Source organism: Protomyctophum parallelum, assembly GCF_964188405.1.
Source record: "Protomyctophum parallelum genome assembly, chromosome: 1".
Lineage (NCBI taxonomy): Eukaryota > Metazoa > Chordata > Actinopteri > Myctophiformes > Myctophidae > Protomyctophum > Protomyctophum parallelum.
Window position 1 is genome coordinate 73,478,100 of NC_139697.1, and position 24,642 is coordinate 73,502,741.

The window sequence follows — 24,642 nt, forward strand, 5'->3', positions numbered from 1 at the left end:
GGTGTCGCTCACTGGAAATAGCAGATCTATAAACTCAGAACACATCACATCGGTGACCAATGCAGATTATGTTGCTGTAATATGTCTGGAATAAACCCTTGTAGGTCTGCTATTTTTGAAAAATTGTTAAAATGTGCCTCAAATCTTTCAGAAAATTGTCAAAAAATTATATATATATATAAATTATATATATATTATATAATATTTGAGAAACAAATCGGATTGGTCTGTAGTCTGAACAGTTTGTGAATAAAGCCACACAAATCATAATACTGTGTTGAGAGGCAAAGCTGCAATGTACATTCTGGCTGCTTGTGTGCATGTTCCACGGTCTATATTATAAAGGCTTACCTTCCACCACCTTGATGAGTGCTTGGTCCTGGATTCCCGGGACAGAGTGGAGCTCTGAGAGGTTGTCCAGCGCAGCGCCACCCAGATGCAGAGAAAAGCAGGTGCGGTGGCAGGTCAGCTCATGGTCCATTAACACCTGGTTGAGCTCTGCTACTAGCATCTGGCCAGAAATCTGAGGGAGAGAAAATCGAATAGCATAAAGCATTGGGTCCCAACCAGTGAGAGGATATTACAAGTGGATAATGACATTAAAATGCGTTTTCATTGTGATACCAATAAATAGGAACTTAAAGTAGTATGCTATGTTAGTTCCATTGATCCAAGCCAGAACACAGGCCACTTAACACTCAGATGGGTATAGGCCTGCAAGCAAGATATTCAAGTAGGCCCTGATGGCTGGAGGTATAAAGCAAACTACAAAAGTAAAAAGACAAAAATAGTTATACTGACAGTGACAGTTGTCACTGTCAGTATAAAGGTACGATAAAATAAAAAGTAGCTTCTACCTGGACCTCAAACATTTCTGTTCCAGGAGACTGGATTCTGATGGTAAGCACTGCCTCCTGGAGACTGACCACTTCCTGGATGCTAAGCCCCTCCCCTTTGTCTTCATCAAAGGAATTAGCATCCGCAGAGGTTTTCACATTTTCTATTGGCGGCACTGTTGACAATAGAAATAATATAACAGAAATGACAACAGAAATATAATAAACATTTAATAAACCCCATTTATAATTCATTAAACAAGGCTGTTCCAACTGCCAAAATAAATTCATGCACCTTTGATGGGTGGCGTTGCCAGGAAGAGCCTGTCCACTAAAAATAAGGTCACTTGTTTGGCCTCATGTGGCTGCTTCTCTTTGACCTGTGACCCAGACCCTTCCAGCTCCACAGCATCTTGCACGGCAGTCTCTTCCAGGTTGTCAACTGTTTTGGGTTCTGCCGTGCTCTGGTCTGGTTCTGGATGTGCCGTCTCAACAATCACATTCATCTGATCAACATTCTTTTCTGCCGGAACAATGTTTGGATCTGCCCGATCAGGGCTGTGGTCAGCCTGGACAACGTCCTGAACCGCTTGCACAATGTCCAGATCCGTCTGATGATCCGCAGTCCCATTTAACTCATCCGTGTGATGAACTGCCTGGACGGGATTTTGATGAGTCTGATTAACATTGTGTTCAGTGATAAGAGTGCTCTGAACGTTCTGGATACTGCTCTGGTGTGCCCGATCAACACTTTCTCCTGCATCTTTCGGATCTGTGCACTCAGCGGTCGGAACAATCGTTTCCAATTTTGCAGAGGCCACATAATCGTCCTCGCCGGGGACATTATCATTTGTCCAGACAGCGCTCTGTCCAACAGTTCCCTCGACTTTCTCAGCCACCTGGAGGGTTTCCTGCTGTGTCTGGTTCACAGAGGGAGCCGCATTGTCGACACATTCCGTGATTTGGACGTTGCCAGTGCTGTGTCCAGGCAGGTCCATATTCTTCTGTGATCCGTTGGTATCCTTTTTCAGCAGATCAGGGTTCTGTTCCGTGGCGTCTGCATTGCGTTCAGCTGGCATCAAAGCAGCCTGCTGTGGCGAGCCAGTGTTCAGTACTAGTCCTCTGACATGAATCTGTGTATGAGAAGTGATCACCTCTTCCACTGGGCCATGACTGTGTTCCTTTAGAAATGTGTCTTTATTATACTTAATGCCCATGACTTTGTCTTGGATACCAGTCTCTCTCTGTTCAACATGCACATCTTTGACTACTTCGCCTGAGATCAGAGTGTATCTCTCTCTCTGTCCACCAACCTTCGCTGGTACTTGCACCTGTGATTGGATACATGTCTGTTTTCCCGTCAATGCCATTGTCTCTGCAAGAGGGCCTATTTCTGTGCTTAAAACAGGTGTTTGTTTGTCTGCACGCGGATGCAGCTCAAAGAGCACATGAGCATGATTTTGTATTTCACAGCCTGCAAACCGCTCTGTAACTGTCTCTTTTATCATCTCTGTCTTAGTTTGTGTATTTGCTTCGGTGCATTTGTGTGCCTCTGCCAGACTGCTGCTGTGTGTCGGCATCAGCTCTGTTTGCGTCTGCACCTCTGCATGACAGGGTTGCGTTTGCGTCTGTACCCACGCCGCAGTCTGGGTCCCTGCATCAGTCCGGGTCTCAACCTCAGTATACAGCTTCTTCCTCCCCCTGTCACTGCTCTCTGGGCCTTTCTCTCCCAGCCCCACCTCTTCCTCCTCGGACACCAGGAGGCAAACCACAGGCTCTACCACGGATACTTCGCCTCCAAAGCTGCTGCTCAGGATGATGTCCGGGAACAGGAAGCGCCCTTGCTCCAGAGTGGGGTTTGTCACCATGGCGGGGACGGTCGACAGGTCACTGTCATCATCATCGTCTTCTTCTTCCTCGTCCAGGTTATCCTGCGGGGTGAAGGAGTCACACTCGCTCCCCTCCCTGGAGAGCAGCGGGGACCTCTCAGCGTCCCCTTGCGCTGGTGCATCTTTATGTCTGATGTAGTTTGATAAGACATGACAGCATTGGACCACATTTCCCATGGCGCCTTGGTGAACAGGAACACAAATTCTACAGAGAAGTGTGTAAAACAAGAATGCAACGCTTAATAAACAAAAGAACAAAGTCGCACTGTTGGGAGACACTTATTGTCATTGTCAAGGAATATATGTATGATGAATGCCTGTATGTCTGCAAAACAGCTGTACACATAAAAATTATGTCCCTTAGCATTTTCAAAAGCAGAAGGGCACTGCAGTGGTGTCACTTTACAGAGTGGAGATGGAATACCTTTAATTTTGGACTTCAACAGAAGAACTCTGGAATTTAGGGAACCCTGGGTAACAGCTTTGTTATGCTGTTTTAGAATAGAAGACAGATATATACAAAAGTATCACAGGCTGATTTAATCAGTGACAACTTAGACGTCATAAAGCCTGATGGTATATACAAAATTAAAATCATAAAACCTTTCAAGATATACCACACAACTGACACAAGCGTTCATATAACTCGGTGTAGAAATGGACCCAATGGTTATGGTTTATCCTTTCAGAGTTACATGAACACTTAGGATTTTACTGGGTAACACTTTAGTCAGACAAAAAATGAACACAAAATGGAGGGGCACAGGAATCAATAGGTACATTCCAAACAGTAAAATGCCACAACAAATCATTGTTACGGTCCAATAGGCCTCTTACCAGCTGGCGTGATGAGTGGTGGTTACGGTGCGTTCTGTTCTGTACATCATCTTCAGGTTCCCCTCTTCCTCATCCAGCCAAAATGACAGTGCTAAGTTCTCCCAGGTTTGCTTGCAGAGCAGGAGACTCCCTCCCTCTCGCTGCTGTGACACCCCACATAACACAAGTGTGTGAGTGAGTCTCTTTTTCTGCCCTTCACATGGATGTTGCTGAACATGTGAAGAGGGCTGAGGAGAGACCTGCGACTGAGCTTACCGGGCTAGGCCTTGCATTCAGCCTCTCTCTCTCTCTCCCCGTCTCTCTCTGAGCATACACACAGCCACACAATCGCACAGTCGTCAATACTTGGGTCGCTCCATAAGAGGGCAGCCTCACCACCAACATCAGTGATTAACTTCCTGTATGCGTGCACTCTCTATCTACCTTGTTTTACGTGCAAAGAGAGACAGAGAGAGGGAGAGACTCCAGTGTATAAATAGCTCCCTGGGAGAAATCTGGCACCTCTTCATTTTGTCCTCTATGGTAACAAGGGGACAAGGGGGCCATGCAGCTACGCCCCCTTACAAACTCTGTCTCTCAGCTGGAGCTGCCATAGGTTGCCATGGCAGCACTGCAGCAGCATGACATTAGCATTCTGAGCAGTGGCAGTGAGACGTGGGGCTGGGAACACCCTACAGGACTTTTTTGTGAGGGGACAAGTTGTACAAGGACAGAGAGGTCATAGTCAATAGAATCAGTTACATGTCACATTTACATTATACATTCAGAAGGCCTTTTTGCTTTTCAAACAGTTAACAGGATTACTTCAGCAGCCCCAGTAAAAGAAATTTCTTAATCGGTTATGTACTTCTCGAGTTTGATAAGTGATCTGCTCTGCCCTACTTGGACAGAATATGTGTCGATTAATTTGTTTCCGTTTTTGTATGGTGAAAAAAAAATCGATTGCTTTTATTTCAGTTAACTTGACAGTCAAACCAAGACAAACACATAGTCAAACCGTAGATTTGGTTTTACTGCCATCTAATGGCTGCCATTGATATGAAATTCCACTGATACCAGATACCTTTTGGATCACACTGGTTCTAAGTTTCATGTCAAGGACCCCCAAATTGAATACCGGTATGTATTTGGCCGTGGACCTCCATCTGAAAAGACTTTCTGCCAGGGACCCCATAAGAGAATATTTGTGTTGTTAAAATTGTTCCAAATGTATCCGAATGTTTCTGTTTTTCAGGATTTTTCAAAAACCTTCCACGAATAGCAGCATGCCACGTGTCTCACGTGGCATGTTCTGAGCTTGTAGATCATCTATTTTATATAGGCTTAAACTGTTTTTGTTTTTTTTATACATACTATATTAACTCATTCTGTTAAGGACCTCCTGGAACAACCCCATGGACCACTGGGGTGTCCCCAGGCCCCAATTTGAGAACCAGGGGTCTAGATACAGTATTTCTCAACTAGATTCACATTGAGAGCTGAGTTTTGCATTGACCATAATGCCAGGAAGTTATTCTGTGTCTGAGAACTTGTACTTGTATCTCGTGATACAGTACACGTTTGTGCCTTGAACCACGGTTTGAGACACATTGTCCTATATATTTACAAACAATGAACAAGTGAGATATTAAAATGACTTGATCTGATGTACTGGAAATTGAATGACTACGGTACGGTAGTCTTTTTTTTCATCTCTATTCAGTAGCTGTAATAGTTTGTCACAAATCACAATGTCTTTAAAACTCATTCTTCCAGTGTGTTGAAGGCTTAAACACGTGAAAAATACGACAGGAGTTGCTTTCGTTTGCCAACTGCTAGGCACATTGCATGAGTTTAATAAAGTGCAAATCATACATAAAAATGTCACCCTTTAAACTTCCCGTTTAATACCTGAAATAAGGCTAGTTCTGTGTGAAAGCAGTTTGGACAACATACTGCATATGAACTTCTCACTCACACACAAGAGGCATGGTTACCACCTAGTATGTAAAGTACAGGCGCAGAAAGGTGTAAAACCGTGTTAAATCAAAGGTTTTTACTACAGCAACACAAAAGAAAACTATCTGTGCTTCTGTGAACGCTTAATAAAATATCCTCTGGCTCAGTATATCAGTGATTTGTGGGTTTTACTGTTGACATCATCAACAACTGCACTGTAACATCCTCAGTGTTCTGTTACAGTAAAGGAACGCTGAGGAATGTGCGGTGTACTGTAGGTAACTACCACTACTGTACCTGAAACACCCACCTCTCTGTTCTCCTGTCTTACAAAGCCATGCCTGAGAACACTATAGAAGTATAGATCAAAAAGGCAGTGGGAGCTAATAGGAGGATGCCGTCGGCTCACAGAGCCGTCTCGCCCTCACCGGCACCCATGTCCACCCTCCTCGGGACTCTGCCCTCGTCTATGTCCTCCCACTCGTCCTCCGGCAGCCCCTCCTCTTCCTGATCCCGCACTTGGACCTGTCTCCTCCAGCGGAGGAGCCTGTACCGGAGTGGAAACAGGAAGAGGGCAGGGTCGGGCATGGTGCGTGGCCTCTGTGGTGAGGTCACGCTCTCCTGCGGAACGCAGGCCCGGACCCTCTCCCCCCTAACGCTCCTTACATGTCTGTCCTCCGGCTGCCCAGGAGACGCCAGAGGCGGCAGGGAGAGAAGCCGTGAGTCAGTGCCTTCCTCCTCCTCCTCCTCTACTCCTCCATCCGTCTCTCCTTTGGCCTTCTTCCCCGCCGGCCCCTCCACGCTGCTGAGCAACGAACGTTGCTCGTAGAGTTGGATGCGAGTGTCATGGAGCTCCTGGGAGAGTGCTGCGGCCACCGTCATCTGGCGCTGGAGGTCTCGGCTCAGGGACGTGATCCTGTGGCTGCGCCGCTTGAGCTCATCCAGGAAGTGGCGCTCCTCCTCCCTCAGGCTGCGGGCCAGCGCCGACGACCGCGCCCGGCCTGCACGCAGCTCCCCCCGCACGGCCGCCACGGCGCCCTGCCGCTCCCACAGCAGGCGCTCTGCTGCCTCACAGCGCATGGACAGCCTGCTCGCCTCCTCGTCTGAGCCACGTGTGTGCACGTGCAGACAGAGTGACACACCAAGGCAGAGAGAAAAAGAGAGAGAGACACACATTTTCAAATAAGGTTACTAGTATAGTAGTATCACAACATGTATTGATTGATTGATTTATGTGTGAGTACTAGGTGTAAGGTTTGGTAGTAACCTGATCAGTTTGTTTTGAGTGATCTGAAGTTTTGCTTAAGTTGAGTTCCATGAGGTGCATGAATAGTCAAAATGACATTGGATGAGTGCTCAGCTAGTGTTGCTCAAAGCTTTTTGTCACTTTGATCAGTTTCTCCCTCTGTCTTAACAATCCCACCTGATGAAAAAAAAAGGAAAGTCTTACCTGCAGTGCTTTGATCAGAAAACCTGGAGTTCAGCTCACAGCTAAGTTCTACAGTGAGGAAATAATAATCACATGAAAGACACGGAGAGCGATATTATAGCGATATTATATAGAATAGTAAGCTATAGAATGAATAGATGACTAGAGATGTTGTTGATCTGTTCCTGTATTGTACTGTATTGTATTGTGTTTTTGTATGGATATAGTGTTGGGTGCTTGCACATTATGCACACATGGCATCAACGCATGGTGTTGTGTGCTGGCACACTATACACTCTGTCTTTCTTTTATCATTCATTTTTAAGAGCCTGCTCAGGGACTACAGATGAAATTTAGCTTTGGCTAACTCTGGCCCATTTACATTGAGGTGAAAACTGACATGTTGATTAATGAGCTTTGTCCCCGTCAAATAAATAAATAAATTCAGAGAGAGTGAGAGAGACTGACCATGGCAGCGCGTCTTCAGGTGTGAGATCTCCATATGCAGACCAGTGAGCATGAGCAGGTGTTGCTGCTGGAGGAAGGTCATGCCCCTCTCCACACTAAACAGCTGCTGATCCAGCCCCTGCCTTGCCAGAGTCCCCATCAGTGTCACCATGGCCATTTCACACAACACCTAGGAAGAGGAGTGGTAGCGTACTGTAGTAGTAGGCCTACAGTATAGTAGTAGTAGTAGTAGACGTAGTATTTTTTACTGTAGTAGTTTTTATGATGAATTATTTCGATCTATCGCATTCATAGAACGGAGGCAAGGCAGCTGAGCATGTTTTTATTTTAATGCACAAAGAAATATAAAGCACATCATTTTGCCCAAATAGCCTACTTTTCCACAGTTTATTGTTCGTGTGATAAGTATAACTGATAAGTTTGTGAAATGTAAAACTGCGTGGCCTACCTTAATATTCGACCGCGATCAGAGCGTTTTTCATGGCTTCGGCAGATCTTTCTACCATCCTGTCCTCGGGGTTTGAACCGTTTGATTTGTCCTTGATATAGCAGAGAGCACTGAGATAAAACAGCCGCAGTGCAATGAATGCCCGGTTCGGTTTCTTAGCTCGCATGTGATGTGATAGTACAGTATACCGATCCGGTTGCAGAGCCGCAGTAATTCTTAGCTTCTCTCTATATTCTTCTGGTTGGTTGTTGTCCGCAAGGCACCGGTAGGCGGTGTCGCTTCTCAAAAAAAAAAGAACAGATGTACAAGATATCAACGAGTCGCAATGTAACACGTTGTTAGCTTGTAGATCTGTTCTTTTTTGTCAAGCGACAGTGCGACACCCTCCTTAGGACGCGACACACCTTTGCTTTGGGGGCAATCAGCTGAGTAGCCTTAAGACTCGAGTAGCATAAATAGGCTACATTTTCATGAATGCTAGCCTGGCATGATGGCATTCATGAAAATGCATTGCCCGGCAACACAGCCTCGGAGTCAGAGCCATTCGGAGGGGTAAGGGTAACAGGTCATCTCGCCCCTTTGCCAAATCGCCCCCGCGAAAAGTGAAGACGTCTCGCCCCAGAATTTCGAAAAGTGAAGACGGCTCGCCCAAAGCCGTGGATAGGTCGCCCCCAAAGCGATCTTCGCCACTTGGGGTGAGTTGGCAAAGGGGCGAGCCGTCTGGCAGCCTATCATTTTATATGCTAAGGTTAATTTGATTATTAACATTTTTGAGTAGTTCAACTAGCCAATCTACATTGACACGTTGTGAGCTTGTACTGGCCATTTTAACTATTAAAAAATGTTTTTAAAAATAGTAAAAAAATAAAAAGCCAAAGAAGTTTAGGGATAAGGGGTTTGGTGACGAAAATTGAGCCCCAAATGTCCATCAATCTTCCACGAACGCATCCTTGCTTGGTCAGGTAGAGATATTGCACTATGAGCTTCAGCCAGTATTACTCAAGCGGTTGCTGTTGTCTCATTGGAAGTCTAGGAGACAACCTCCAACCACTGCAGATGTAGCCTACTAACTATTGTATCAACATAATCTATCACACATGTAATTTATAACATTTAATTCATTAAAATAAGATCAGTCTGCAGACTTAAAAACTAAATTAATTAATTCATCTTTTCTGAGTAAGTGAATATAATTTAAATTAACTGGAAGGCTAGAAAAATATTTCTGTAATTATTTCTGTTTTCAAAAGATTGAACACATTTTCAGGACCATGGACAGAGACGCCAGGCTCAGGGCTACCTGTAGCCTACCCATGGACTGTAAAAAAATATGGACAAAGCGTTCGCCAGGTCTGATATGGACGTAAAATGAAGCCAGTCAGTCCTTGTATTGTAAATCGCCATCTTTCTAGATCCGTTTTGGCCCAGCTGGCTGGCCCAGACAACGAGGCGGGACTTCCCCCCTTCTTCTTAGTTGGTTTTTATTTTGACTCGAACGGGGGTGGCTCCCGTTCATAGACTGTATTGTAACGGTAGCCACGCCCCTCAGAACATACGCGACTTTATGGTCATTTTTTTAATAAATGGGACCATAATTTTCCAAAAAGAATATTATGACATGAGAAATGAGACTTTAAACTAGTGACTGGAAGCAGAAAGTATTCATGACCATGTTTATTAAGGTAATACAGTCTAGGTGAAGTTGGGCCCAAATACATGGACCTCTATGGGGATATGGGTTTTTTTTTGGGCCCAATGACAGCGCCACAACAGGCCATTATATGAACTTTCAGGATGTCCCGATTTCCTTAGTGGCTTCACAAAATATCTGAGCCTACCACACGCAGTCCCCCTTAGATTAACATACAAGTAATACTAACAAAACATTCTAAATAGAGACACACACAAGAGAAATAATGTTTGCACACTGTGATGTAGCCAAACTGCCATAGCAACCATGTTTATTATGTCTGAAGAAGGCATAAATGTAGTTAAGTCAATTGCTTTGGGGGTTATGTTGCACTGCATGTGCATAGTGTATGTGCCATTTCTGACTGACCCTATATAGATTTTAAATGTGTGTTCTATTTGTTATGTTAAATATAGACACCGTACAGGCAATACATGTGATTAAAATTGCAGTCTGCTTCCACTGAACTGTTTGACAAGGGTCTGTCGCTCCTCGTCTGATTGCTGATTCTTCATGCCTGTCAGAGAGATCCTCTCAGTACGAGGGCAGGTTTCATTGTAAGGACAGGCTTTAAGATGTGCCGACATAGAATGGAGGTCAGTAACATGCCACGAATCCACTTGGGAGAAAAGGTAACTGAACTGCCATACCTGAGGAGAGGAAAGGAGTGTATAGGAAATCACTGGGCCATTTACAGGTACGGTAGACCTACACACCCATTTATGCTAAAACTGCAACAATGTCAAATGTGGAAAATAACTAATTGCAATACTCTTTTTACTGTAATTGAGAAGTTGTTTCCTGTACATTCTAGAATCAGTCATTATACTTTCACTCAGTATATTTCTGGTAACGTATGGCACTTTACTAACATTAAAGGAGTAGCCCACTGTCATGCTGTCATGTACTTTTACAAGAGTAGACTAGATTTCAAGACAAGTAATATTACCTTTTCAGTAAAGTCTAGTGCTACTGGTACTGACCCTACACAGGTTCATTCTAACACTCTCAGGACTAAATTAACATAGGGTTTTAAAAAATTTATGTGTAGTTAGTGTCTCTTTATGAAGAGAAAACAGGGAGAGACCTCACCGGTTTGGCCTTCCACGTGGCTCCACCGTGGGAGTAGGTCTTCTTCTCCCAGTGCAGCGTGACCATCCCTCTGTCCTGGAGCAGAGAGGAGCACACGTCCCTCATAAGGTGGGACACCAGAGCCAGCTGGGACAGGGACAGGCTGTCCAAGAAACTGGCCATGTGGCACAGCACCTCATAGGGCAGGGAGCCCAGAGAGTCCTGCCCTCCTCCTCCTGCCCTGCCAGCTCTCTTCCTCTGGGTGCTGGGGGGCTCTGTGGAGCTGCTGGGGTCCTCCGCCTGCTGCTCTAGCAGAGCAGGGAGGACGGGACGCAGGTTGAAGCATCTGAGCTCCTTGCTGGAGGAGTTAAAAGACATGATGACGGCAAGGGTTGAATTGATTTACACATACAGTAGGGTGCATAGCTGAGTGTCAGAATTGAACAGTATGTGCTCACTTGTAGGTGACGTTGGCCTTGTGTGTGGAAGGCTGGAACCTCCTCTGACTATATGTGCAGCCCAGGTAAGCCAGGGGACATCTCTCCTCAAACCAGCTATTGAGACCCATCTGGATCTCACTGTGTACATTTCTGGACAATAAAGAGAGACAGTGTACTTTAGTACTTGAGTGACAGTGTACAGTGTAGTTGGACAGAAAGTGCATGGAAAATACAGATATTTTAGAGTGTGCATCAAATGTTTAAGTATGTGCATTTGATACTTTTCTAAATATTAGCCACTATCCTTTTTGTTCATCTCGAGTCATGGAGAATTGGGAGAAATGTAAAAACTACACATTATAAATGTATAGAATATCAGAAACACTTCTGTTCTTCGCTTATTCCCATGAAACAGCCGATTTGAATGCACTGCCCTGGTTAGCCCCTTTCGGGACCCTCCATAAAGCTTTTCTGAAATTTGGATGAGTTTTATGTAGGGTCCCTGCTCATAACTATATTTTCGTATGGGAATTCTGGAACGCGGACATAAATATTCTCTCTAAGATCGTATCTGCGGCGTTTGACGGCCTTTTTTAGTTTAAGTTATTCTGAATTCGTGAACTATAAGTACGTACCTATACAAACCGCTGCGAATATCTCCTGTGGCGCGGAAGCCGTTAAGTATTTAACGGCTTCGTTAAATAAAAACGGCTTTGTTTGACCGATTTGGTCGCTTTATTTCTTCTTGTTTGTTTACCGTTTATTGTACCGCCTCCCGGTGTGCGGTTGGCTTGTGCCGGCTACGTCCCTGCCTCTGATCTGCTCTGTCATAGCTATAGCGCCACTAGCTAGCCAGATAGGCGGTACAATGAGGTGTCAATAAACAAGGAAGGAAGAGAAGAATCAAAGCGACCAAATCGGTCAAACAAAGTACAAAAAATACTTAACGGCTTCCGCGCCACAGGAGATATTCGCAGTGGCATGTATGGGTACTTATACTTCACATATTCAGAAGCCCTCACACGAAAAAATGTCGTCAAAGAGCGCAGACAGGCGTTATCCACGTTGTTTATGTTTTATGTATGTCCGCGTACCAGGTGGCAGGATACTGCTGGAACAGGACCCAATGGTCTGTCGTCAAAAAGTCAGAAACTTCAGTACCATTGGGTTCTACTTGGAGGGCTATGCCCTGGTATTAAGCAGGGGAACCATGCATGTGACACAGTTTATCATTACAGAAATTAGGCAAATTATTCTGACATTGCCATATAAATCGCTCATTATGTGACATTGAAATAAATAAAAAATCATACCCGTGTAAAGTGAGCGGCGCTCATATCATCGTACATCATCATGACGTAAAATAGACACTATAGAGTCTATCAGCTCAGACACTATAATGTAAAATTCTCCATTCATTGTCATTGTTGGAATTTAATGTTTGTACGTTTGTGGACACCAAAAGCTGGACATAGGAGGGGCTAGTGACACTCAAATATGTACCCCCTCTTGTGGTATAAAAGTATGCAGAGAAAATGGTAGAGAATTCAGAAACAGTATAAGGCACTGAGCAGCACATCATCCCCAGTGATAGAGATGTCGCCATGTCCGCCCACCCGCCGGCCCTCCCATATATTTTGATATATAGGATAGTCTATCATGGAGTCACTCCGGAAAAAAACAGCAGATCTACAAGGTAATAACGTGTCACATTGCGAGCTAGTACAGTGCAGTTCACCTGAAGTGTGCGGGGAGCTCCCTGCGATGGAAGCTTTGTCCACAGCGGAACGTGAAGACGGAGTTGGCACTGTGGTTTCTGGCGCTGATGCACTCTGGATGCAGCTGGAGGCGGAGCCTCAGTGGCCTGTCCGCCATCACGTCCCCCAGGGTCGTCCTCCGTTTGAATGGTGCCTTGCGGAACAGGTGCGTCTGGATGCCATGGTCCACGTACGCACCATCTATGCCTTTCTCCGCGCTGATCTGCCACCATAATCAATGATTACTATGCAAACCTGGAACAGGAATCAAATGTATACATCTACCGTGACACCAGTACTATGCAAGCCATGGACGGAATAACCAAACAGGGAAATTACTTAAAAGGGCAATAGACAAGATCCCGCCACTAGAGGCTACCGTTTTACAACATGCAAAGAAGTTATGGGTTATGGGTTACACATACTGGTATATCTGCAAGAAACAATACCATGTGCTAGACAGAAGAACATACTGAAATAGAAAGACAGACTACACACAGTGGATGTGGACTCCCATAGTGAGTGTAATACATTTACCACCAAGGTAAATTACCAACAAACAATACCTTGGTGCAAATGTATTAAACTCACTATATGGGAACACCTTCTGTTGCATGAGGTGTGCTATTTACCGGTCACATCTATGAGGCAGCATTTATGTTGTTTGCAACATAGTACAGCTTACAGCTTTTCATAATTTGCCAGACCAAAATTATCAAAATAATTATTTTACAATCACTTTTCTTTTTCAGAGGGAAGCCATAAAGTGTCTATTTTCTTTTAGGGCCGCTTCCTCATAGACCCATATGATGTAATCTCCAAAAGCCATGCGTTGGAAGGGCTGGCGCCGCCCCAAAGTGAAATCTATAATAATTCAACATCTCCCTGACCTCGTGACCCTGGGCCTCCAGCTCTGCGAATCCCAGCAGAGTGGTCTCCGCCTCGTCACTGTACCAGTCGTCTTCCTTCACCTTCAGGTCAGACGTATCCACGCCCCTCGCCTCCGTCTTAGCCTTCGGTAATGTGTCAAGTATGTGGACCCGGTTTTTGTGATGGTAGCCTATAGGGATCTGGTTGGAAAATAGGACAGAATCATGTTAGACAATAGAATGAAATAAATCAGAACATAAATCAGAATAGAATGACGCAAAACAAAATAGAATGCTTCTTCATGAAACATGGACTTGACAACCCCCAACACACACACACACACACACACACACACACACACACACACACACACACACACACACACACACACACACACACACACACACACACACACACACACACCTTGAAACCGTGCAGTGTCTGGACAGGGATAGGCTCCAGGCTTCCATACACAAAGTCCTTCTCTCTGGGCGTACAGGCCTCAATCTGGCCAAAGTGGAGCAGCATGCGTCCATGGTGCACCAGGTACATGTTGTACTCCTGTGGAGAGAGCGTCTGCTCCAGGCGTTCCAGGACCCCCTCGTGCCACGGAGAGGACTGCGAGTCCTGCTGCTGGCCGTCTCCGGCAGTGGCCGCGGCGGCACCTCCGGCATCCGCCTCACCCTCTCTCCTCTCTTCCACTTGTGCATCCTTTCCCCCTTCTCCCCCTCCACTCGCTGCCTCCGTTTCCTTAAGGGCGGCCTCAGTGGCGGCACATTGGCCCCTATCCATGCTGAACATCCTCTCCATCAGGTTGTAAGTGCGGGTGTTAACCCCTTTATCTGGCTCTTTCCCTGCATCACGCTCACTGTTCTCAGTACTGACAACAGGCTGATGCTGCACGCAGCCAGCTGCAGACCAAGGATGGGGGCACATAGTGAAATACTAGTAAAGACATGCCTGTAACAGTAAACAATAAAACCATGGTAATCAACTGGTTGACTGATTGTTAAAAACAATATTATTATACAGCATTATATTAATATCTCCATCAGAATTAACGTTCCTCTTGGCCTACAACCCTATCAGAGCATCTTGTGTGTCTGTTTTGGGCCCCAACTCGCAAGTTGTGCAACGCAGCAGTTAACACTCTCAGTGTTAACTCTGAGAGTGTAGAAATTGGTAAATGTATACTGAGGACTTTATACTTGTAAACATTGTGATTGTGATTCACTTTTGTTAGCAGTTTTACCATTGAGGGTAAGATTCAATTGTTGACATGGCGTCCTCTTCCTCCTCTCCTCCTCCTTTATCATCTCTTCCTCCTTTCTCTTCTCCTCCTCCTTTCTCGTCTCCTCCTCTTTTGTCTTGGCCTCCTCCTTTCTCTTCTCCTCTTCATCGTCATCGTCCTCATCCATTTGCTCCGGGTACAGGGGCTTCATCCTCAGGCGGCCATAAAGGACCCTCTGGTCATCTAGGGCCAAAGCCAGGTCCAGGGCCTCCGCCGGCCCCACATTCTCCCTCAGAATATTATCCTGCAAGGTTATGGTGTTGTGTGGATGAGTGTCGTTCGTGGGCCAGCGCAACCACTCCATGGAGCAGCACACTACGCTGGCCGGGCAGCTGCCCAAGTGCACTGCCTGCTTAGACCGGGGCATGGAGTGCGGGCAGCCATACTCAGCGTTGAGGCAGGGAACGCTGACGTTGGGGCAGAGCAGAATGTGCTCCTCCTCTTTACACAGGTGGTAGTGAGTTCCGCAGTGCAGGCGACATTGGGTCAGAACACAGGACACAGAGATTTCCACCTTCTGCCGGCAGTGGACACTGTAGCAGCTCTCACAGTGGGCATGGAGTTGGGTCTTGGAGGCCCGATTCTGACGGTCGTGAGAGTTAGTCCAGAGAGAATGACAGAGGTGGAGAGGGGGGAAATGTTGTATTGAAAGCAGGTTATTAATGGCAAACTTCACCCTTTAAAAAATATATATATGTTAATTACGTTTAGAAGATGTAGAACACTTTCCTGGGGGTCTTTCTGTGTGTAATATGTGGTTTTAGATATTTTAGATTTTAGCAGTGAGCCCAGTGTCTCTGATGTCATAGACACTGGGCTCACTTACTTCCTGTACTACATGTTGTATCAGTAAGACAGCCCTCCCCCTATCCACAAGGAGGAGCAGTGCACCAAAGCATTATGGAATTGTAGTCCAGGAAGGAAGTGAGCCCAGTGACATCAGAGACACTGGGCTCACTGCTACAATCTAAAATATCTGTGCCCCTCTAATGAATATGTTCAGAAGGAAGAAGTGAAGTATATTCCTAACCCCCAAACTGTTCAGTCACCTCAATGAACCACCCAGAAATGCCATCAGAGAGACAGAGAACGAAAAATATTTTAGCCACAGTGTCCTAGTTAGTACGTGCAAATATGCAAACGCGAATTAACGTCATGTGACTGTATTGGAGGTGCAAACAAAGGTTCTTCTTGTGTGAATTTGGCTCCTTGTTGTGGCTTGAAAAACAACTATTTGGAAATCCAGTCTTAATCTTTCATGTTGCAGATACCAACAGTGTTATGATACCATAGTTTTGCGCCATGCAGGACAGGAAAAGATAATACCATAATTATACAATCCGTCTCACAAGCTCAATGCTGATACCTGTGTTGTTTGCAACTCCATATAGGCGCCAGTCTAGTTATCATATAAAGTCATGCTGCTTGCCATGCCATGGTATACTGAAACTGTAGAAACTGTACAAATAAAGTATACAAATGACACTGCTACAGGGAAGGCACATGTGTAGTCACACCTAGCTCAGAGTCTGATTAGTTAGAGTATTAAATGAGCCATATGGCCATAACGGCCCTAATGGCCCAAGAGCTTAGGGGGGCCCTATAACTAGTCCAGAGCCTTTGCATGAATTGTTGTGCTTATACATTTCTTGTGAAAGGGCTTAGTCATTCATATCAATAACAGAGCCCCATAAATCCTACTAAAACTGAAGGAATAGCCTAAAAACATTCACTTTGAAGATGATACCAGAAACAAACCATCATACAATTTCAGTGAGTGACTGTTTAATCATGTCTTACACCTAATTACATCATACAAGAATGGCATGGTATGGCAAAAACAGCTGAACTTCAAGCTCACAACTGCATACACGATGCACACTTGTAGATCAACTAATTCCAGCACTTAACACCATCATACGACAGAGATTAACTAACGCATTATTATTGTGTATGTGCACTGTTGATCCTGTTGCCTTACAGGTAATTGTAGTTATTGTACTGCTGCAAGTCAGTGTACTGTAGCCTATAGCCTATACCAGTCAGTGTGGCGGGCCCTTTTGCGAGCCCATGCCCAGCAGGTGCCCAATGTCTCAAAATGTGCCTACCGGTATGTTCATAGTTTAATAGGAGGATGGTTAAGATATTCTAGTGTAGCAACTACAACGACTGAAGGGGACACTATTATTATACAAAACGTTATCGATAGAAGCCTGATGTCCTGATAGTCCTACTAACGATGTTAAAACCAAACTTCTTTATCAGTTCCAGCTACATTCTGATTCTGGTCTTTTCACCTCATCAAATACGCAAAATCGGGAGTGTTAATTTAACTCTCATAACTGAGCTTCATACATAAGACGGCCTGCATGCCTGTGACTGTGTATACTTACTAGCCATGTTCCAAAACGAACAACACTAATTGACTAATTGTGTACTACACACATGCTAAAAGCTAAACCAAATGACATACCTGGCTTCTTCTATGCATCCTCAGCAAAGTTGTTTGTTTATGTTATTTTCCACAGTGTCCTGAAGAAAGAAGGCAAGATTGGGGTTTCATTCTCTCCCACTGGATAAATAAAAGAAAAACATTCTCTCCCACTGGATAAATAAAAGAAAAACAATCTGGCAAACACACATTGTGAATAGGCCTACATTCCTCTATAAGTAAAAGACAAATCTACTGGTTATAGCTGTAAAATGCCCACCGATATGTGCGTAAATTGGAAAGGAAAGAACCATGTTCCACCAACTTGTATGCTGTGCCTTCCTTCACATGCGCTTCAAAATACCAAATGTGTTATAAATAGATCTGTGTACCAGCTGAGAAATGCAACATTGCATGTTTGGTGAAATGGTTTGGGTTACCAGACACTGTCACTTAAAACTGTATATTTCTCTTGTTTCAGCCCCATTTAACAATAAGCTTTTGACTGGCCAAGCAGATGTCAGGGGTATCAGTTCTCAAGCATTGAGTTTATAAAGCAAACCCAGAAATGGAATAATAGTGTGTGCATCTGATGCCCTCTACCGGCTGTTTCCATTATAGTTTGAAACCCCGCCTAAGTATGTAAATCAACTTTAAGTCAGGATTGTTTTCTAATGTAACTTTCGGTCACAATGTTATATTTATTTCATGCAAATGTCTCCATATGCTTTTGGTTTGAGTAGAACGGATTTGGAAAAAATAGAAATACCGTAGTAGAAATAACACAGCCTTGAAGTTTTATGTGGCCCCGTGATTCTGAGTGGCATCTTGGTCTGTAACCTGACTACTACTCTAGTAAAGAGAATGAGAGAAGGGGGGGGGGGGGGGGGTGCCATCCCATCATGCATGCACACAGCTAATCTAATTTTAACCAGCCTGTCCAGTTAGAGGGGAGGTACATATCCACATTGGCAGCTGAGGAAGACTTTTGTCCCGCTGTGCTTACTTTACTGCAATCCAAATTGCTTTAATGTGAGCTAGTTTATAATTTCAATAACAAATCTTTATTTTTCTTCCCGTTAGTCAACATTCTAATCCTATAGGACACCTTAACTTCTGTGACATACTGACACTACCGTGTGGATATGGTGAGTTAAACAACATATGTATTTGGGAATGATTCCAATTTCCACATGATGAATGAACAGTATGCACACCCAAATGTTTTAGTTGCCTTCATACTAGACAGTGGTGTCTAGTATTGTTTTCTGCCGTGCTTATTCATCATCATGTAAATGAAGGTAAGCTCAAGTGCCTTTCGATTATAAAAATAACAGTTTGAAATGAAAAATGGTAGGCTAGAGGCTACATATACAGTAGTAGTAGGTATCATATTTGATTGCATGACAGATTCGAAATGACATTGAAATGGCATTGAAAGCAGATGTTTGATGGTCTCTCACGCTCTTCAATGTCTTCAACTTGTCATAAGTTACAGGGATACAATAGCAATTGACCTAATGCAGAATGCAGCCATCTTGCCATTTAGTTAATGGCAGGGTGGCAACTATAGCCTCAATTTGCCATTGACAGCCCATACATCCAAACAGAAAAGTCAGATCTGATTGTATTAAACTACGTCAAACTCACCAACATTGCAGCTGTACGAAAAGATCCTCTTAAACCTCTTTCAATCTGCAAAGTGTTTGTTTCATAAAAATCCACCGTAGAGATGTTATGAGCTACTTCCTGTCAAGAAATTCATTGCAGGTGATTATTTGTGTTGTAGTTTGGAAGTGCTCGTTGGATATCACTCAATGGTCCTTCGTACCACCTGTTGTGAATTTGCACATAATGCAGGAGGCAGCAGGACATTGCTTTACCAAAGGCGAGTGCTTCCAAACTCAAACACTTTACAGTTTACACTTATTATCATATTATTATCTCCGCACCATGGGGGGCCGGGCCTTCTGCTCAGCTGCTCCTCACCACATTCCGTAGATGCTTTTAAAAAGGGACTAAAGACCTTCCTTTTTATCAAAGCATTTGCCTAGTTGGACTTTTAAGATGCCCTGTGTGCTTCTTTTAACATTTTAGCTGTTTAGGTGATCACAGCATGTTTTAATTGTTTTTATTCTTATTTTTCTTTTAAATATTTCAGCTTGTAGCACTTTGAGATTTGTTTCAAATGTAAAGTGCGTTATAAATAAAATGTATTATTATTATTAGAGGAATACAGGATACAGGAAGTAACTCATAACATGTCTATGGTAATTTCTATGAAACAAACACTTTGCAACTAGAAATATACACACACACACACACACACACACACACACACACACACACACACACACACACACACACACACACACACACACACACACACACACACACACACACACACACACACACACACACACACACACACACACACACACACACACCTTTTTCTCTCTTGTCTCTCTTCTTCTGCAATGAAGTGTCTTGACTCTTGTCTCTGTCTTTCTCTCTGTTACTTTCATCACCGTCACCAGCGGGCCTCCAAGACACAGCTCCATTCTCACTGTGAGAGCTGCTACAGTCGGCATTGCAGGAAGAAGGTGGACATCTCTGTGTCCTGCGTGCTGACCCAATGTCACCTGCACTGCGGGGCTCACTACCACCTGTGTAAAGAGGAGGAGCACATGCTGCTCTGCCCCAACGTCAGGGTTCCCTGCCTCAACGGCGAGTCGGGCTGCCCACTCACCATGCCTCGCTCCTGTCAGGCGGCTCACCTCCGGGACTGCCCAGCCAGTGTGGTGTGCTGCTCCATGGAGTGGAACCGCTGGCCAGCGGAGGACGCCAATGCTCACCCCAACACGGAGCTGCGCCAGAACCTACTGAAGGACAGCAGATGCCGAGCGGAGTGTCTGGACCTGGCCATGTCCCTGAGAGACCAAGACCAACTCTTCCACTCCCTGAAGATGAAGAAGCTCTTCCCGGAGTTGACCCAGAGACTGGAAGAGGACCTGGAGGGGGAGAGGAAGGCAGAGGAGACGAGGAAGAAGAAAGAGGAGCAGAAGATGGCCGCCTTAGAGAAGGAGCTGGCAGAGAGGGACGCGAGGAGGGCAAGGTGGGAGGAGGCGGAGAGGGTAAGAGTGGTAGAGAGAGCAGCGGCGGAGGCAAGAGCGGTGGAGGCGAGAGCAGCGGCGGCGGTAGCCGCCGGGATGGAGCAAGAGAGAGAACTCACCCGGGAGGAGCGGGAGGCCCTGGCCAGGGGTCAGGGAATGGGCGCTGAAGGACTGCAGAATTACAGCAGGTGGGAGAAAATGTTCAACACGGCGATGGGCGGCTGCAGGGAGGCTGGTCAGATGGCTGCTGCCGGGGGTAACGGTCAGAGTGAGGTCAAAGATGAAGGGGAGGGGCTCGGTGTGCTCACCGAAGGGGACGAAAATGCTGGGACATCAACGTGCATGGATAAACAGGCATGTACCTCCTTCTCCAGCACGACAGAGGAAGAGAGAATGGGTTTTGAGTGGTGCGGGCACGTGGAGCCAATGAAGATCATCACCGCGCGCGCATTCAGGGCTCCCACCAGCTTCAAAGCCAGAAATGCCCACGGCCGCAACCCTTGGGCCAAGAGAGCGAGCATTGGAGTGGACACCAGCGACCTAGGGGTGCCCTTGGAGAATATGCCTTTTTGGGAGGAAGTTCAGGTGAAAGTTGTCATTTACTGTCTAGGTTTGAATAGCTGACAGTTTGTGTGTGTGTGTGTGTGTGTGTGTGTGTGTGTGTGTGTGTGTGTGTGTGTGTGCCTCTTACTAGCCCTTAGAAACACCTCAGCAACCTACTACAACCTATAGCAAACGCCACCCGCTTCGAATGTTATCACCCCTTAATCAAGAGAATGTTCGTGATCAGAAGCTTAGAATACAGCCAGAATGTGATAACACCACATACTGGGAAACACGGAAGTGAAACTATGGGAGCGTTTGCTTTTGTCGCAACGCTCGGCACGGTGCCTCACGTGGCTCAAGGCCATAGAGACGGCGTTCGAGTTGCGTCCCGAATAGTAAATATTACCCCCGGCCCCTAGTTTCCATGCCCCGACCATAAATTTGGCCCTGACACGTAGTCCAGCAGGGGGAGTCGTTTACCAGGCTATGTCTGCACCACCCTGCATGCGTGCAGTCCGGGTGAACACAGCCAAACACCAAAACATATGGTCATATTGGCCATATTCCAACACCCTGATAATGGTTTATTTTGTGTATTTAATGCAGTGATAACAACAACCCTTTGCAACACTGTACCAAATAATAGCAATCCCCTAGCAACAGCCAGTAGCAATTGCCTACTACACCCTAGCAACCACCTGTTTCAACCTAGCAATGCCCTCAGAACTCTTCACAGGTCCAAAATGACAGACCCTAATGGACCCATGAAATTTGTTCTGGCTCAGATGTCTATAGAGCTGAATCAATACCATACAACCCCAGCACAGCCTAACGACTGCCTAATACACCAGAGCAACACCCTAGAAACCACCTACCAACAGTTTTTCCTTTACTATTCTTTAAATATGAATCCGCAAAAACATACTCTTGTGTGGTTCATAACTGTGACGTACTGCAATGCGTCTGATTTTGTCCCCAAGGCATCTCTGCTGTGCTGCCTGGAGAAGGAGCAGCGTGGACACCTCATTGCAGAGGGTTCATCCGGCGACACTTTCATGTCTGATCAGGGCTCGCAGACTTACAGCTTCCTGACGGCCCCATTCCGACACAACATGGTTCTGGCCGACCTGACGGAGGGCAGGCCTCTGGAGCTGCACCTCCAGCTGCAGGTGGAGAGCGTCACCAGCGCACACAACAAGGGCACCTGCGCCTTCACCTTCCTCTGTGGACACGCCTTCCAGCGGCGAGAGTACGGCCAGCACTACAGGTGGATGTCCTTGTTGTCACTTATTCAAAAACATCATTTGACTCATTTCACCTTGCGCCCAGCTGTCTTATTTGTTGACTTGAAACTGAAACAGTCCAGGTTCTCTAACATATTGTTTTTGTGGTCATTGTAGCTACAACTTTTAGATGAGACAAAACCTGTTAAACAGCTAAACGGCTGGGTGCAGTAACTGTAGTGCAGAATTGTATTCTTGTCAACTTTAGCTATATAGCACAACATCGACCTTATTATTAGCTGCTCTGAATCATCTTGATGTACAGTATAGACACATCTATGCATCTAATGTCCCACACTGGTTAAATCATACAATCAAATGCCAGTTAGTGGAGAAAAGCTCTGAACAAGGGTTTTGATCAAATCTTTAACCCCCCCCCCCCCAATCAAAACAAGAAATGTGCACAGTGATATACAGATGAGCGCGAACGGCTGGTTTGAGCAGAGATGTCCCCTATCTTACCTGGGATGCACCTACACTCAGAGGCGCTTCCAGCCATTGACACAGAAGGTCACCATTAATTACATGTGAGTATTAACTCATGATTGGCTTTTGTTATCATCTGAATGTGTTGGATATATTCACTACAACATGATTTACTTTTAGATTCGAATTTTTAGTTTGACTTATCACTGCTTCTGCTTTTAGCCAGGAGCTGAGCAGTTACAGCTTGTGTCCCGTCCTACCTGCCTTGCTAGAGGAGGGGTCCGCGAACCCCAGCAGCTCCACAGAGCACGCCAACACCCAGAGGAAGAGAGCTGGCAGGGCAGGAGGAGGAGGAGGGCAGGACTCTCTGAGCTCCCTGCCCTATGAGGTGCTGTGCCACATGGCCAGTTTCTTGGACAGCCTGTCCCTGTCCCAGCTGGCTCTGGTGTCCCACCTTATGAGGGACGTGTGCTCCTCTCTGCTCCAGGACAGAGGGATGGTCACGCTGCACTGGGAGAAGAAGACCTACTCCCACGGTAGAGCCAAGTGGAGGGTGAAGCATAAGGTAAGTCAAACTGTCAGTACAGTACTAGTATGCAACTAATGTAGGGTTTCTGAAATATTTCCACCTCCTGGATCCTACGATACAATGGGTATTACATAACTGGGTGTGGGTCATTATCACCTTGCGTGGTTCCTGACTTGCATGGTCCCCGAGTAGGGGACAAACTAGCAAACACAAACACCTATATGTAACGCATTCTCTCTAATGTTGTTGTTGATGTTCTTTAACTCAAACCTGCATTCTCTCAGGTATGGCAGTTCAGCACCCTCTTCTCCCCAGTGGACAGGTGGGGTTTCCAGGATGTGCCATCCATGTCTGAACACCTGAAGGTGTGTCCGTACTATGAGAGAGAGCACAGGACAGATCGTGTTCTCCTGCCACTCGATCTCTATTCCAAGAACAAGATTTTTGGGCAGGATCTCTTCTTTTGTCAACAAAATTGCACTAAAGACTTTAGCTAGAGCACTCTTCAATGTGATTTTGTTTATGCTTGCATCTCTTGGTTCTTCAACAACTCAATGGCACCAAAAACAAAGCTTCAGACCTTCCCAAACAAACGGATTCATCTACTACTCGACCTAAACCCCATGACTCACCTACAGTATATTCAACACACGTTGCTAGTTTGGGATGGCTCAGGGACGGGTAACAATGGGAATGGTATTTAAGATACTCAAAAGAGACAGTTCCCTCATCTGTCTAACTACTTCAAAATAATACATAAATGAATCCCAGAAGGTCACAAGGGGAGCTAGTTTTATTTCCGTTTGAAAGGAGGTGTCTTACACTACCGCCGTTTTTTCTCCTTTGTATATATATAGCTGTTTATATTTGTTTGTACATTTGATGCTCTGTTGATTAATTGAATACAGGACCACAATGGAAACAAGTCCCCAGGATTTCTTTGTGTTATCCTTTAGCCTAAAAGCAGGGACGTAGCTGACCATTTGGTTGCTCTACTCGTAGGATATTTGCGCTGCCCCCCCTACCGCCGATAGTGCTGCTATTCCTCAGATCGGCTATTTTCGCTGTTTGTGACGAGTCGACGCACACACGGCGGAGCCGCAGAGAAATTTGTTATTTTGAGGGTCGGCGTGGCACTTTTTGGCACATTTTGTTGCCCCCCTCGGTGTGTTGCCCTACTCGCAGTGCATATTGCGTGTATAGGTAGCGACAGTAAATGTCTTAGGCCTACTGTGCTGTTTACATTTCTGATTAATAAAGTATTTAGTCAATCACTGTCCAATTCATAATTACACTGACGAACACCAGAACACCGCTCATGAATGATACAGGCATTGCTCACAATTATTG

At 45.4% G+C, this 24,642-nt stretch overlaps 4 protein-coding genes across 7 annotated transcripts in view; 1 reads left to right on the forward strand and 3 right to left on the reverse strand.

Moving 5' to 3' along the window:
- The window catches only part of LOC310875731 (clustered mitochondria protein homolog), a 30,689-nt gene extending 26,863 nt beyond the window's left edge, over positions 1 to 3,826 (reverse strand). Inside the window, exons 1-5 of the mRNA XM_083789051.1 lie at positions 3,563 to 3,826; positions 3,150 to 3,216; positions 1,132 to 2,930; positions 858 to 1,012; positions 352 to 523 (exon numbers count right to left, since the gene is read on the reverse strand). Of these exons, the coding sequence (XP_083645177.1) occupies positions 352 to 523; positions 858 to 1,012; positions 1,132 to 2,902 (2,098 nt within the window). The 5' untranslated portion in view covers positions 2,903 to 2,930; positions 3,150 to 3,216; positions 3,563 to 3,826. The remainder of the gene's footprint in view (positions 1 to 351; positions 524 to 857; positions 1,013 to 1,131; positions 2,931 to 3,149; positions 3,217 to 3,562) is intronic.
- Positions 3,827 to 5,485: 1,659 nt separating this feature from the next.
- Positions 5,486 to 7,499, reverse strand: LOC310861868 (uncharacterized protein). Of its 2 annotated transcripts, XM_083769556.1 has the most exons (3): positions 7,398 to 7,499; positions 6,951 to 6,998; positions 5,486 to 6,603 (listed from the first exon to the last, which is right to left on the reverse strand). In XM_083769556.1, the coding sequence occupies exons 1-3, from the start codon at positions 7,477 to 7,479 to the stop codon at positions 5,906 to 5,908; spliced, it is 828 nt and encodes a 275-aa protein (XP_083625682.1). In that variant the 5' UTR covers positions 7,480 to 7,499; the 3' UTR covers positions 5,486 to 5,905. The 2 variants fall into 2 exon arrangements, with proteins under 2 accessions (XP_083625682.1, XP_083625683.1); XM_083769557.1 differs by lacking the exon at positions 6,951 to 6,998 and having other exon boundaries at positions 7,398 to 7,456.
- A 1,992-nt stretch (positions 7,500 to 9,491) lies between these two features.
- LOC310864737 (F-box only protein 40-like) lies at positions 9,492 to 17,757 on the reverse strand. Of its 2 annotated transcripts, XM_083773462.1 has the most exons (9): positions 17,676 to 17,757; positions 17,438 to 17,496; positions 14,926 to 15,547; positions 14,097 to 14,584; positions 13,694 to 13,873; positions 12,785 to 13,026; positions 11,065 to 11,196; positions 10,628 to 10,964; positions 9,492 to 10,185 (listed from the first exon to the last, which is right to left on the reverse strand). In XM_083773462.1, the coding sequence occupies exons 2-9, from the start codon at positions 17,453 to 17,455 to the stop codon at positions 9,976 to 9,978; spliced, it is 2,229 nt and encodes a 742-aa protein (XP_083629588.1). In that variant the 5' UTR covers positions 17,456 to 17,496; positions 17,676 to 17,757; the 3' UTR covers positions 9,492 to 9,975. The 2 variants fall into 2 exon arrangements, with proteins under 2 accessions (XP_083629588.1, XP_083629587.1); XM_083773461.1 differs by having other exon boundaries at positions 17,438 to 17,736.
- Positions 17,758 to 18,383: 626 nt separating this feature from the next.
- LOC310860458 (F-box only protein 40-like) lies at positions 18,384 to 24,597 on the forward strand. Of its 2 annotated transcripts, none has more exons than XM_083767386.1 (6): positions 18,384 to 18,543; positions 19,933 to 21,093; positions 22,035 to 22,321; positions 22,733 to 22,864; positions 22,986 to 23,328; positions 23,577 to 24,597. In XM_083767386.1, the coding sequence occupies exons 1-6, from the start codon at positions 18,541 to 18,543 to the stop codon at positions 23,787 to 23,789; spliced, it is 2,139 nt and encodes a 712-aa protein (XP_083623512.1). In that variant the 5' UTR covers positions 18,384 to 18,540; the 3' UTR covers positions 23,790 to 24,597. The 2 variants fall into 2 exon arrangements, with proteins under 2 accessions (XP_083623512.1, XP_083623511.1); XM_083767385.1 differs by lacking the exon at positions 18,384 to 18,543 and adding an exon at positions 18,576 to 18,696.
- The last annotated feature ends 45 nt before the right edge of the window (positions 24,598 to 24,642 follow it).